At 37.1% G+C, this 15,246-nt stretch overlaps 1 protein-coding gene across 5 annotated transcripts in view; it reads left to right on the top strand.

Annotated features, from left to right (window-relative positions):
• Positions 1-15,246, top strand: part of RNF130 (ring finger protein 130) — a 140,674-nt gene that overhangs the window by 23,653 nt on the left and 101,775 nt on the right. For all 5 annotated transcript variants that reach the window (XM_049707382.1, XM_049707383.1, XM_033413515.2 and 2 more), the window contains exon 2: positions 5,803-5,997. In XM_049707382.1, coding sequence (XP_049563339.1) covers positions 5,803-5,997 — 195 coding nt within the window. The remainder of the gene's footprint in view (positions 1-5,802; positions 5,998-15,246) is intronic.

The following is a 15,246-nucleotide window of genomic DNA, read 5'->3' as shown; positions in this document are numbered from 1 at the left end:
ATAGTTTCTCAGAAAAGGGCTGATTGGCATGAAATGTTAGTGAGCATCGTTATTCCAGTAAAAAAAAGTCTGCCATCAACGTAGAGAGAATTCTAGCTCTGGAGAGTCTTAGACCTATGTCCAAGTGGTTTGAGTGTTCATGTGGAGGGAATGGAGTCAGTCAAGAAGACTAGGAAGGAGGGCTGTGAAGGAAGAGGAGGAAGAGGAAAGCCAGGAAGATGAGAGCCCTGAAAGCCACGAGAGAAGAGTGCTCAGCTGGGACAGATGTTACTGCGAGGTCAGTTTGGAAGAGGATTAGGCATGTCCTGGGATTTAGCAACACCGAGGTTATTGGTGCCTTTTAATTAGAGCACTTTTAGTGGAGTGGCTGGATGCAGAGATTAAAATGTGATGAGGAATGGGGTGGATACTGAGGAGATGAGAATCACAGGTACAGGCAGCTCTTGAGAACAGTGGCAGTAAAATGGAGTCTTTTGAGATATCTTTCCTTCTTCTCCTTTATTTTTAAGATGGAAGAGACAAGCAGGTTTAAATGAGAGGAAAAAGAAAAAGAGGGAATGATCATTAATACAAGGTTCCTGAGAAATCAAGAAGGGCTAGGGTCCAGATCACTTTTGCAGGCCATTATGATAACAGATCCTAACAGAAAAAAAATATAACAGAAGTATGGGGTAGGGGGATTTTAAAAAGTATATACAAGGTTAAGAGAAAAAATGTGAAACTTGCAAATAAGTTAGCAGAAAGTTAAAACAAAAGGAAGAGTAAACATTTTCAACTAGACTAAACAACTGATAAAGATAAGTAATAAAAAGAAATAAGATGTTAGATTTCAGTGAAAGTGTAGAAATAGTAAGAAAGTAAATTTATCCATGGAAGTGTGAAGGGATGAAAGCTAGATACTTAAGTCCAGTAGCTGAATGTATAAAATTAAGAAAATTGGGTGAAAAACAAACTTGTGGTTACCAAAGGGGAAAGGGCAGGAGGGAGAAATTTGGGATTAACAGATACACATTACTATATATAAAATAAACAACAAGGACCTACTGTATAGCACAGGGAACTATATTCAGCATCATTTAATAACCTATAATGGAAAACAATCTGAAAAAGGATATATATATGTATACATATACACACATACATACACGTACACACACACACACATATATAAAACTGAATCACTTTGCTGTACACCTGAAACTAGTACAATATTGTAAATCAGTTATACTTCAATTAAAAAAAAAGTTGGGAACAAAAATAAAGAATTGTATTTTTTCCTTTGAATCATAAAATTAAAATTTAACAAACGGAAAATAAAGACAAGGTAGAAGTAAGAAATCTAAAGATTAAAGAGATTATAATTAATGTGAAAACAGAAAAGCAAATAATCAGAACATACTGATAATGGAAACATCTAAATTTAGGGTAACTAGTTAGGCTCATTTTTATTTTTACTTCTTTTGTAGGAAACAACTGATAGAACATTACCCCTGTCAGAACATTACCACATGAAACAGAGAGGTCTTTCGCACAGCTTTTTCTTTATATCAGGTCTTGCTTAATCTCCCTCTGTCATTCTTCTCTTGCTCCCGTCATCAGGTAAGTTAAGTGTCTGCTGTATGCCAGAGATACTGGCAGAGATGCTAGATCTCATGCTTTAGGAGAGACTTAGAATAAACAGCCAGTTACTAATAAAGTGTGATAAATGCTAAAATAAATGGAATCTCAGGGTACCATGGAAACATGAATAAAACACCCAACTCAGCCTTAGGAGACTGGGAAGGCGTTCCAGAGAAGATATTTTAGCACAATCCTGAGGCTTAGGAGGTGGTCAGCAAAGGAGTGGTGGGACTGGCATTTAAGGTGGAGGAAACAAGACACGCAGCCTCTGAGAGCAAGAGTCACATTGGGGTACCTGTGCTGCGTGCCTAAGGAATCCAGCAACCATGCATCAGTGCCCTAGCCCCACAAGGCTCTTGCAAGTTCTCAGGGCGCAGAAGGAAACATCACCCACACAACAATGTGGACATCACTACTTAGCAGATGGAGTGTTTGCATTTTTAAGAAATGGTGTGAAATTATTAAGTGAAATTAATCAAAGTGGAGAACTTCCGGCTGCTCTGGGGTAGGGAAGAGAGATTTTATTTATTATCCACTCAGAGAGCCCTTTAAATATTCATATATTTAATATCAGCCTTTCAATATATCATCTTATTTGATTTTCACAAGAGTTTGAGAGAGGCTCTTAATCTTTGTTCTGTGTTCTTGTGCTAGTCACTTGTACACCCGCCTCCTTTCTGCTTGAGCAGTTTTCAAGTGTTTTAGCCTCCAACTTCCACTAAACCTTGAACCATTATGTTGCTCTTTTCCTTTCCTAAATTTCTAAGCACTCTCTGTGTTGGCACTTTAAACTACCTAGCTGGTATTTAATTTCTGTGACAGGCATGCCTCCTCAATACATTTAGTGGTTCTTTAACACTTAAGACCAAGATGTTTGGTTCTATTGTATTTCTCTTTGGTATTTAGTACGATGCTGAGCATTTAAGTTAGTATTCGTTGAGGTGAGGATTCCATAATTGTTCCTGTCCAGAATTGTTTGGTTCTTGTCAAGGAATAAATAAAAGTCTCGTAACTATTTCTGGACTCAACAGGAAAGGCCATACAGAAAAAAAATGAAGTTTTTCAGTGATGTAAAATTTTTTTCCAGATTTACTGAGGTATAATTGACAAATAAAATTGTAAAATACTTTAATATTTTATATCACCTATAATTTCACATATTCATTATGACTTTTAATGAAAAAAATTTATTGGTTCATAGATCTTTTATGCCATACTACCATGTCTTCACTTAATAAATTGCTTCAAGTATAAACAACTGGTATTAAATTTTGCAGTAGTGCTACTTAATCACAATCAGTCATCAGTCCTCTTGGGAATTTGTTTTAGAGCTGTTGACATTATTTTCATTGTTCAAGTTATTTTTTGATTACAGAAAAGAATAGATAGATAAAATAAACGTACCATGGTACTGATTATGAAAACCCCTTATTTTCTTTTTCTGAATAACTACTTCCTTGAACAAGAACTGGAATTTCTTATTATTGCATATTATATTCTTACTGATACAAATGTTTTCAAAGACCTTTTGTGAATGATGATTTGGATAAATTTGGGGGAGCAGGAACATTCTTTTGCTCATACAGTCTGTTGTTGGCATTTGTTTTGATAATGCAGTTGTTCATAGAATCTGTTCTTAGTGGGTGGGCATTCCTTAAGAGAATTTTAAAGTTTTCCTTCAGTGTATTTGATTTTGCTCTGTTGTTGCTCCCCTCGGTGTCTTTTCAGTGTTAGACATTGTGACAATTAGTGAACTGCTGTTCTTCTAAGTTGACAATGATACTGTCAGAGCATCAGGGAGAAAGAATGAAACAGAGTGGTAGTTATTAGGAGCAAAGGGTATGGAGTGGAGGTGTGCTGCCGGGCTGTGGGTAGACTTCACACACATTTGTGTAGAACATCCCCATGGCACCAAGCTGGATCACTAGGACAAGATAGGATGGCACCCAGAAAACTAAGGGAAGGGAAGTTAATTTTTTCAGCACTCAAGTGTAGAAGAATTATTATAGACTTTTTCACATACGTAACTCTGGTAAGGTAAGAATTGTATTTCAATCTTTTTTTTTTTAATTGGAGTATAATTGATTGACAGTGTTGTGTTAGTTTCAGGTGTACAGCAAAGTGAATCTGTAATAGAAATACATGTATCCACTCTTTTTTAGATTCTTTTCCCATATAGGCCATTACAGAGTATTGAGTAGAGTTTTTTGTGCTGTACAGTAGGTCCTTATTAGTTATCTGTCTTATATACAGTAGTGTGTATGTGTCAGTCCCAAATTGGAAGATTGGGATTGACACATACAGTCTTTATAAATTAGTAGAAATAGAAGATCAGAAAATTGAACCTGTGACAGTGCTCGACTAAGAAATCGTTGATCTAGAATTTGGACCCCAGGTCTTGCTGCTTCCATAACTGTGTTGTTTTCTCTTTACTGCACTGTGAATGAGTAAGAAATCATAGGGAGGACAGGATAAGTCACAGGAAAAATAGTGAATGTTTCACAGAAGACAAGCATACAGATCTCTTCAGATATTCTTGAAAATTTTCCCAAGACAGTGAGGTTATCATAACACATTGGCTAAACGCTTATATTTTTAAACAGCATAATTATCTGTGAAACAGATATTACTGAAAGTAAAGTCTGTTTCAGGATTTCGAGGTTTCATGATGCCTTGACTGTGTCTTTCAATAGTTGACTACTAAAATCATGACATAAGCTTTTTTCTGTCTGTTTAATTTGACTGAGAAAGGACTAGTTTCAGAGTGCAGAAACTGTTTAAGGAAAAGGATGAGTCATAGTCGTCGACAATATCAACCATGGCGAATTGTGAAATCATTTATCTCCCACTTACTGTGTATTAGGAGACCCCTGGTAGCAAATATGCTCTCATTGCCATCCATCACCATGATAATAAGAGAATTTCTTTTGCTAAGCAATGTGCTTCTGGGGTGTAGAAAGCAAACATTTCCCCACTGGTGTTGTCTTTTTATACACTTTATTATTGATTAATATTTATTTAATATTTTCATTATTTATTTGCTTCTAGTGTTACCTTTTTGTGCTATGTTCCTCTCCCTCCCTCCCTCTCAGCCCTCGAAGTACTGGTGACCGGCTCCAGGAAGGGCTTGGGCCCATTGTCCTCTAGCACTGCATACATACCTGCAGTCTTCAAAATAACATTTGTGACTTTTTTCCTCCTTCTGAACTGCCCTTCCCTTTTCATTTTAACCTGTTATAAATGCGAGGATGAGGAGTGGAAAGAGCAACCGGGACAGCTTTTTAAGATTTGCGAAGAGTGCCTGAGCTATGATTACCGTATTTGCAGGATCAGAAATTGATGAGCTTCAAGTACAAATTTAAATGTACTTGAAAAAACTGTCCCTCCAAATCTAGGACAATGACCATGTAATTTATTGTCCCAAGGGATAGTTTTGGTGTCTCTATGTATCTTGTTAGACAAGTGGATATAGTAAGTTAATATATGTATGCTAATGTGAAACTGTAGGGTAATATTTACCAGTAAATATAAATTAGAGGAATAACATCTTAATTCTAGTTTCATGTTATTTTAGCTAATTTAAACTTTCAAATACAGGCCTGAACTTTTCTAATTTCCTTTGACACTTACTGAGAAATTGGTTCAAGCATGCTTGAATTTCAACAAGACTGCTGGGTAACTGAACCAAAGTTTAGTTTGGCTTCCTCATTTACCCCAAGCAAAATCAGTCTCCTTGTGGTGATGGTGGGAGATGGGGATCAAGAGATGAGTAACTGCAGATGAATGAGCAAAAGTCAGGGTAGCTCAGTCACTTGGGTTTCTGGGGGGTTCTCTGTATTTGCGTTTTTTCCCTCCTCTCTTCACCAGCCTACGTTGGATATTATCAGTCTTTTATATTTTTGTCAATCTATAAAGTTAAACAGAATTTTTCACGGTTTTAATTTGCATTACAGGTAACATTTTAATGAAGCATCTCTCTCCCTGTGCAGATATAGATTCAGATTCATTGCATTGTCCTTTGTGGATGTATTTATAGCTCTGCTGGCAGTGAGCTGCTTGAAGTGCTGTAGAGCTGTATGGTATCCAGAGAATAGTTGAGCACTTTGATGAAGACTTGATTGATTTTATTTACTTGAGGAAAAAATTAATGTCTGTTTTCTTTTTCTTTTCTCATCTATTTAGTTGCTGATCATCTGGGCTGTGATCCTCAAACACGGTTCTTTGTCCCTCCTAACATCAAACAGTGGATTGCCTTGCTGCAGAGGGGAAATTGCACCTTTAAAGAGAAAATATCACGGGCTGCTTTCCACAATGCAGTTGCTGTAGTCATCTACAATAATAAATCCAAAGAGGAGCCAGTCACCATGACTCATCCAGGTAAACAAAAAAAGGAAACTGTAGACTTTGTTTTTCTTCTGAGAAATGATTGCTTTATAGGTAGGAATTCTACCTCTTGCTCAAACCATATCATTTCCAACATAATTCAATGATTATATTTATTTTTGGTATTGCCATTTCTTTGTTGAGATGCATGTCTTTTTTTCCTTTAGTTGAACTTTTTTCTTAAATAATGACCATAAAAGCCTGTAAAACTTGCACTTATTAAGTAACTGGCTGTGACTGAATCCTTAGTCATTTTACATTTTACTTGATAACTTTGAAAAATAATATATTAGATTTAGAATCATTCATCCAAGTTATGTCATGGATTCTTAAGGATTACCTGTTTGAGAAGGATGCTTTTTATCTTATCAGGATAAATGTTGAAACTGACTTAGTAAGTATTATAATTACAGTAGTAATATTTCTTCATTTCTTGTGGAAGCATTTAGGATATTTCTAATGTACCTGTTTTAATAACAATAGTTGCAGTTTATTGAGCACTGCTGTGTATATGGCAGGCACTATATGGCTATGAGCTTTTTTGGGTTTTAATAGAATTTATTTTTTAGAGCAATTTTATGTTCCCAGCAAAACCTGGGCTTTTTTCAGACTGGGTTTTTTCATTTAGTAATATGCATTTAGGTTTCCTCCGTGTCTTTTCATGACTTAATAGCTCATTTCTTTTGAGTGCTGAATAATATTCCATTGTCTGGATATACCACAGTTTATCGAGTCACCTACTGAAGGACATCTTGGTTGCTACCAGGTTTTGGCAATTATGAATAAAGCCACTATAAACATTTGTGTGCAGGTTTTTATGTGGTCATAAGTTTCCAGCTCCCCTGGATAAATACCAAGGAGCATGATTGCTGAGTTGTATGGTAAGAGGATGTTTAGTTTTGTAACAAACAGTCAAACTGTCTTCCAGAGTGGCTGTACCATTTTGTATTCCCACCAGCAGTGAATGAGAGTTCCTGTTGCTCCACATCCTCACCAGCATTTAGTGTTATCAGTTTTTGTATCTTGGCCGTTGTAATAGGTTGTTTTAATTTGTTTCTCTGATGACATATGATGTAGAGGAGCCCCCTTTTTATATATTTTCATAGCCAATCCTCACCATAACCATGTATGGTACAGGTACTCTCCCACTTACAGACCAGGAGACTGAAGCAGGCAAGGGCCAGCAGAAGAGAGGCTTAGACAAAGGTTTTTTGATGGTCTTTCAGTTCACCAGTTCACTCTCTTAAAATTGAAACCTAGATAAACTTTCATTCTGCATTCATAAAAATTTTAAAGATTAATGACTTATTTAAAGAATTAACTTTTTTTTTTTTTGGCTACGTTGGGTCTTCGTTGCTGCGTGCGGGCTTTCTCTAGTTGCAGCGAGCGGGGGCTGCTCCTTATTGCGGTTTGCGGGCTTCTCATTGTGGTGGCTTCTCTTGTTGTGGAGCACGGGCTCTAGGCGCACGAGCTTCAGTAGCTGTGGTTCACAGGCTCTAGAGCACAGGCTCAGTTGTAGCACATGGGCTTAGTTGCTCCACGGCATGTGGGATCTTCCCGGACCAGGGCTCGAACGCGTGTCCCCCTGCAGGAGGATTCTTAACCACTGTGCCACCCAGGAAGCCCAAGAATTAACATTTTAATCATGTAGTTAATATTCACATAATCGATTTCAGACAGTTATCTTGCAAAGATCTCACCCTAATTGAGGGTCATTGATACTTTTGTGTGTATCTTGATAGGATAATGCAGACAGATTTAAATTTTATTGCTCTGACTTGTTTTCTTCCCTTCAAATTAAGAACTAAAAATTTTTTTTTGTAATTGCAAAAGTAACACATGTTCATTGTAGAAAAACTGAAACTAAAGAAAAGTTATAAAGAATAAAATAGAAAGAACGTGTGATTTTCACTATCCAGAGATCACTTTTCATTTCTTCAGGGAAACCAAAAGGAAATTAAGGGTCAGTCTGATTTTGCAGGACATCGTGTGTGGGAACACTGAATTCAAGACTGGTTTTTCAAACTTTCAGTTACCAGGGGTAAGGTGGGGGGATAAATTGGAAGATTGGGATTGACATATACACACTACTATATATAAAATAGATAACTAATAAGGACTTACTGTGTGGCACAGGGAACTCTACTTAATACTCTGTAATGGCCTATATGGGAAAAGAATCTAAAAAAGAGTGGATATATGTATATGTATAACTGATTCACTTTGCTGTACACCTGAAACTAACACAACATTGTAAATCAACTATACTCCAATAAAAGTTTTTTTAAAAAAAGACTGGTTTTTCTGCTTAGGTCTCAGAGCAGGTGACAGTTTGCTCTCCTCAGCTGCCTTAGAGGTAAGAAAAACTTTGAAATTTTGGACCTTATCGATTTCTTCTTACTGAAAACATGAAAAATGAATAGGGAGAAATTCAGCTGAGCAGATTGTGTTTTTCTTCCTCTGTGATGTTATTTTACATACACAGAACCACAGAGAAGTAGCGAGAATGAGAGTCTTTTAAGTATAAGAAGATCTGGGGATTATTAGAGAGGGAATTGAATTTTTTTTAATGATTTTTGTTTAAAAAAGGAGGGAATTCTCTATAAATTAACATGGATTTCCCATCTGTGTTCCTTGAAATGTTAGTGTATCCAGATATGTTCCATAGATGACCCATGGAGGAAAAAGGTAAATGATAAAATAAGTTCTGGAAAATGCTTGAAAAGTATTCCACTATTATCCTGATAAACATAATGAGGTCTCTGAGAAGTCTTAAAGACTTGTTTTAATTGATGAACCTATGGTTTCCTAAATTTATTTGACCATGTAACTTTTATCACATTTTAGTATACAACAACAAAAATAAGGAAATTTAGGGATAGAGTTTGAGGATATATTCTTAGGAAATGGAACTTTTGTAAGGCAAATGGAATGTAAGAGCAATAGGAAATGGCTTTATGTTGTAATTAGATACACAGAAAATTAGAAAGAATAATATGAGACGGTGACTTGATAACAATACTTTGGAGAGAAATTTAGCACCATCTGATACGTTAAAGAACTCACACATTGTGATCCAGTAATTTCACATCTAGATACGTGCTCTGGAATACTCTTCAAAGTTTGATGTGCGTGTGGATCCCCTGGAAATTTTGTTAAAATACAGATTCTGATTCAGTAGGTCTGGGGTATAGCCTGAGATTCTGTATTTTTAATAAGTTTCCAGGTGAGGCTAATGCCACTGGCCCACAGATCTTGCTTTGAGAAATAGGTAAAGACAAGAAAACTAGGTTTTAGTCTCAGATTTTTCACTGACCTCCTCTGTGATGTAGGCCACGTTGCCTACTGTGTGGGAAGACCTTTTTCGTCTCTAAATCTATTTCTCTGGAAGGCCATGAATCCCTATTATGTAGGATGACAACATAGAAAATCTTTATGCTCTGAGAACCACTTGTTTTCCTGGCTCATTAATGTGTCACTGCTTCTCTCTCCCTCCATAGAGCCCCTTCTTTTCCTGTTTCTACATGAGGTTCAAAGACCCTTCCATCAGAGTCACTAGATTCCCCCAGTGACCTATAACTCCACATCTCAAGGGGTAGACCCAAAGATCCATGCTTTAGTCCTCCCTTGCTCTCATGTCAATTCTATCCACCCTTCATTTAAGAAAAGAAACCTTTGTGCTATGCGTTGTGACATGAACTAATACGAAATGGTAAGAGTTGAAAAAAAGACCCCTGGTCACACCCTCAGTGAGTTTACTATCCAAGGCCCCTGCAGTCTTCACGGTGTCTTTTTGTACCTCTTGACAGTACTGTCCTTTTGCTTTTATGTTGTCATCATTTGCATACTAGACTGGCAGTAGAGAGAAGACTGCGGGTTTCTTTAAGTTAAAGTTTGTGTCTTATCTTTCTATTCTCTGCAGTGGGCAGCAGAATACCTTGAACAAAATAAGTATGTGCTACATTGAAATGATTTCATGAAGACATTTAGCTTTGTTAAGGTTTCTTTCCATTTAAGGATATATTTTATAACTAATTTTTAAATTTCACATTGTTAAGTATAGGTATTTCATTTTCTTGCCTTGTTGATGATGTTTCAGGAGCTTGTTCATGTTTGTTCTAATGAATGCCCTCCATCTGGTGACTGAAGGACATCTTTTCTGGCGTAGTGTCCATGACATCACTGACAGGAAAGACCGCTCAATTTGTGGTTTTATTTGTTACCTCTAGTTGGCAGGATAAGTTCTTTGTAGTGAACAGATATGTGGCAGTGTAAAGGGGGAAGTTATGGGCTCTTGGATAGTTTAAAATAATGCACATTAAAATAATACACATTTGTCTGAAAGTTAAGGATTTATTTTCCTGGTTTTTAAAAATTGATATAGACTTTACTGTTTAACAGTCATAAATTGTGTCAGATCATTGTCAAATTGGAGATCTCTTTTATAGTTTTATTTGTATGTCTGTAAGAATCTGTGGACATTTTTTTCATTGTTAATGGGAAGATGAAGTAATTTAGATAAACATGTAACCAAACAATAATGTTGCTTTTCTATCTTTATGTCAGTTAGCAGTATCAAATGCTGCTTAGTGTTTCTTTGGCTGGTTGAATAGAATTAGTTAAATAGCTCTTCACCTTTTTCCCATCATATTCTCTTTTAAAAAAAAAAGTATATAGCTCTATATTTATTATCTAGCAATGAATAGAAAAAAAACACTTTGTAAAATATAGAATAAATCACTTTGTGAATAGTAAAAATTCACACTTTATGAAAACAAATAAAGATAAATCACAAACATATTGCAAAATATCTTTAAATATCCATAATTTGGGGCCACTTAGTGTCAATCTGTTATTTTATTCTAAAGCCCATCAAGAAAATGGGCTTTTAATAATATATATTATTAATATATAATAATACATTATAATATCAATATAATAGTCATACTATTGTTTTAACTGTTTAAAGTTTTTAGGTTCTAATTGAATATGGATTTAATTACCTCAGAAAAGGTTGAGCTTGCATTAAATGTACTGCTATAGCAGGAGACAGAGTCTTAATTGTATCTTTTGGCCTGAGTTTGCATATATCTCTTCTGTATCTTCCATATGATCCATCTACTTTTTCAAAAATTCATAATTATCAAGAAAAATCTGACACTGAAACATATAGGCAGTAGCTTTTAAAAAATAACAGCTTTTTGGGCTTCCCTGGTGGCGCAGTGGTTGAGAGTCCTCCTGCCGATGCAGGGGACACGGGTTCGTTCCCCGGTCTGGGAAGATCCCACATGCCGTGGAGCGGCTGGGCCCATGAGCCATGGCTGCTGAGCCTGCACGTCCGGAGCCTGTGCTCCGCAGCGGGAGAGGCCACAACAGTGAGAGGCCCGTGTACCCCCCAAAAAATAAATAAATAAAAATAACAGCTTTTTAAAAAAATGACTGCTGATGATTCTGTTTAAAAACATTTCTTATAAGCTCTAAATTTGTCCTTTATTTCTCTGGAAATGGAGCGCCCCTCCCTCTGCCAGATACTTAAGACAACTTATCTTCTAGCCTTCCTGTCTAACACGGACATTACAGGCTCAGCATCCTGAGTAAATTGTTTGGACTCATCACTTAATTTGCCTTTTTTAAATTAATTAATTTATTTATTGGCTGAGTTTGGTCTTTGTTGCTGCGTGGGCTTTCTCTAGTTGCGGCGAGTGGGGGCTATTCTTCGTTGTGGTGCATGGACTTCTCATTGTAGTGGCTTCTCTTGCTGTGGAGCACAGGCTCTAGGCTTGCGGGCTTCAGTAGTTGTGGCTCACGGGCTTAGTTGCTCCGCGGCATGTGGGATCTTCCTGGACCAGGGCTCGAACCTGTGGTCCCCTGCATTGGCAGGCAGATTCTTAACCACTGCGCCACCAGGGAAGCCCCTTGATTTGCCTTTTTATCTTGCCTGTGCTTATCCTTTCCTCTCCAGCAACAGAAGAGGAAGAAGCTAAAATAATGTAAAGGATCTGCGTGGGGTTTAGAATACTGGCTTAGAAATCAGGTCCATAGGTTACAGGACAAAAGACATTTTTTACTTGGTTGCTTTTCGTATGATGATGACCTGGATTTACAGTTGCAAGCTCAGAATTAGTCCCACAGGCACAGCTGCTAAGGAGGATGATGCAGCCTGGCTGCATGTGTCAGAGGTCTGGTGAGGCTACTTACCCCTTAATTGATGCCTTACAGTGCTCCTCAATTCAGGTTTTTCAGGGGGTGGGATGTGAGTCATATCGGGGCAGGATAATTCTTTGCTCTGCAGAACTGTCCTTTGTATTTACAGAATGTTTAGCCTCCCAGGCCCATTCCTACTAAATGCCAGAGGCACCCCTCCATGTTTGTAACAGTATAAAATCCCCCAGAGTTTCTAGACAGTCTCTCCCTAGCAGGGCTTTTCTACCTACTGTCAAATTCTAAGTCTGCAGAGCCTTTAGAGGAGGAATGAAAAGAGATCCTTTGTTGGTGAGGGTAATGGCAACAGAAAAACTGATGAAGGGAAAAGTGATAGGCTTTTATATTTACTCACATATAAGCATTTCTGGTGTTCTTTTTTTCTTTCTACAGTTACAAGTTCCATCTGGTGTCATTTCCCTTTCAATATAGATAATTTTTTTTAATCATTTCTTGCAGTGCAGATCTGCCGTGATGAATTCTCTCATCATTCATTTACCTGAAAGTGTCTTTTTTTGCCATCATTTTTCAAGGACTTCAGATACAGAATTCTGGATTTCAGCACTTTAAAAGTGTTGTTTGTTTTCTAGCCTCCTTTTTTTCTGATGAGTTGTTCCCTTTTATAGAATGACTCTTTCTAAAAATAAACCTTTTAGAACAGATTTACATTTACAGAAAAATTGCAAAGATAGTACAAATAATTCACATAGACCCTGCACCCAGTTTCTCTTATAATTAACATCTTACTTTAGTATGGTACATTTGTTATACTTAATGAACCAATATTGGTACATTATTATTAACTAAAGGCCATACTTTATTGAGATTTCTTTAGTTTTTATCTAATGTCCTTTTTTAGTTCCAGGATCCCATCCAGGATATCACATTACATTTGGTCATTATGTCTCCTTAGGCTCCTCTTGGTTATGACAGTTTTTTGAGGACTACTGTTCAGGCATTTTGTAGAATGTCCTTCAGTGGGATTTGTTTGTTTTTCTTATGATTAGACTGAGGATATGGGTTTGGGGAGGAAGACCACAGAGGTAAAGTGTCATTCTCATCATATCATATCATGTACTACCAATATGAGTGATCACTGTTGATGTTGACCTTGACCACCTGGCTGTTTGTCAGGCTTCTCCACTATAAAGTTTCTCTTTTAGGACTTCTTTAGTGGTCCAGTGGTTAAGAATCCGCCTTCCAGTGCAGGGGATGCAGATTCAATCCCTGGTCGGGAAGCTAAGATCCCACATGCCGTGGGGCAACTAAGCCCACACGCCGCAACTACTGAGCCCACACGCCCCAACTAGAGAGCCTCTGTGCTGCAACTACAGAGCCCACGGGCTCTGGAGGCTGCATGCCACAACTAGAGAAAAGCCTGCATGCCACAACGAAAAGATCCTGTGTGCTACAACTAAGACCTGATGCAGCCAAAACAAATTATAATAATAAAATAAATAAATAAATAAAGTTTCTCTTTTCTCTCTTCCATGCAACACTCTTCAGGAGGTCATTGTGCACAGCCCACACTTAAGGAGTGGGGAGTTAGACTTCCCCTCCTTAGGGTAAAGTATTACATATTTACTTGGAATTATTTCATCTGGATGATTCATCTCTTCTCTATAATTTATTCTGTCATTTATATGTATCAGTATGGACTCATGGATATTTATTTTATACTTTGTATTGTAATACAGTGTTACTTATTTTTTTGATCAAATTATTTCAGCTTCGGCCATTGAGAGTTCTTTCAGTTGACTCCTGTGTCCTTTGACATGTTGCCATTACCATGGGTGTCGGTTTTTTGTTTGTTTTGCTTTTTTGAGGACTTCCTTCTTTTCTGGTTCTGTAAGATGCTCCAGGATCATCTTGTGTATATTTCCTGTCCCAGTCCTAGAATCAGCCATTTCTCTGAGGAACCCTAGTTTCCATTTATTGGAGAATGATATTAGAAACCAGGCTCTGGGTATTAAGTGTACTTGTTACTACTAAGGTTCTGTTGCTTCTGGGCCTTCCCAGTTGACAGAGCAAGGAAATATATGTGTGTATACTAATACCTGTATATGCACATATCTATAAATATTTCTACATATAACCATTTGCATCTATATTAAGCTAAGAATAAGTTCATACTTAGGTCTCCAACTCTAATCCATTACATTCTAATCCATTACATTACATAGATCATTCTAATTTTCTCTCTTTGCTTACCTGTAAACTCCCACTCCAAAAGCGAGAAACCTGGCTGACACCAACCACCATCCATTTTCTTAATTGTTCAGTTCACAGAGCTCTCAGACTTAGAAGTTCTTAAACATAAGTAACATATTGTAAGGCCTTTGGAGTGCTGGTGCTTGGTGTGAAAGCTAATGTAAATTACTTTCTTCTCAACTTAAATCTTCCCTGGCTGGAATGCCTAACTGTGTACTTAACTTTTCTTTCTCCACTCATTAAAAATTTTTTATCAAGAACTTGTACCTAATCAAACTTATAAGCTTTTATACAGCAAAGGAAACCATAAACAAAATGAAAAGACAACCTATAGACTGGGAGAAAATATTTGCAAGTGGTTCAACTGACAAGGGCTTAATTTCCAAAATATACAAACAGCTCATATAGCTCAATATCAAAAAACAAACAACCCAATCGAAAAATGGGCAGAAGACCTAAAGAGACATTTCTCCAGAAAAGACATACAGATGGCCACTAGGCACATGAGAAGTTGCTCATCATCACTAATTATTAGAGAAATGCAAATCAAAACTACAATGAGGTACCACTTCACACTGGTCAGATGGCCATCATTAAAAAGTTTACAAATAATAAATGCTGGAGAGGGTGTGGAGAAAAGGGAACCTCTTACACTGTTGGTGGGAATGTAAATTGGTGCAGCCACTATGGAAAACAGTATGGAGGTTCCTCAAAAAACTAAAAATAGAGTTGCCATATGATCCAGCAAACCCCACTCCTGAGCATATATAAAGACAAAACTATAATTCAAAAAGATACATGCACCCCTATGTTCATAGCAGCACTATTCAC

Source organism: Orcinus orca, chromosome 3 (genome assembly GCF_937001465.1).
Source record: "Orcinus orca chromosome 3, mOrcOrc1.1, whole genome shotgun sequence".
In the NCBI taxonomy this organism is placed as follows: Eukaryota; Metazoa; Chordata; class Mammalia; order Artiodactyla; family Delphinidae; genus Orcinus; species Orcinus orca.
The sequence above is the reverse complement of the archived record's forward strand: the minus strand, read 5'-3'. Positions and strand labels throughout refer to the sequence as shown.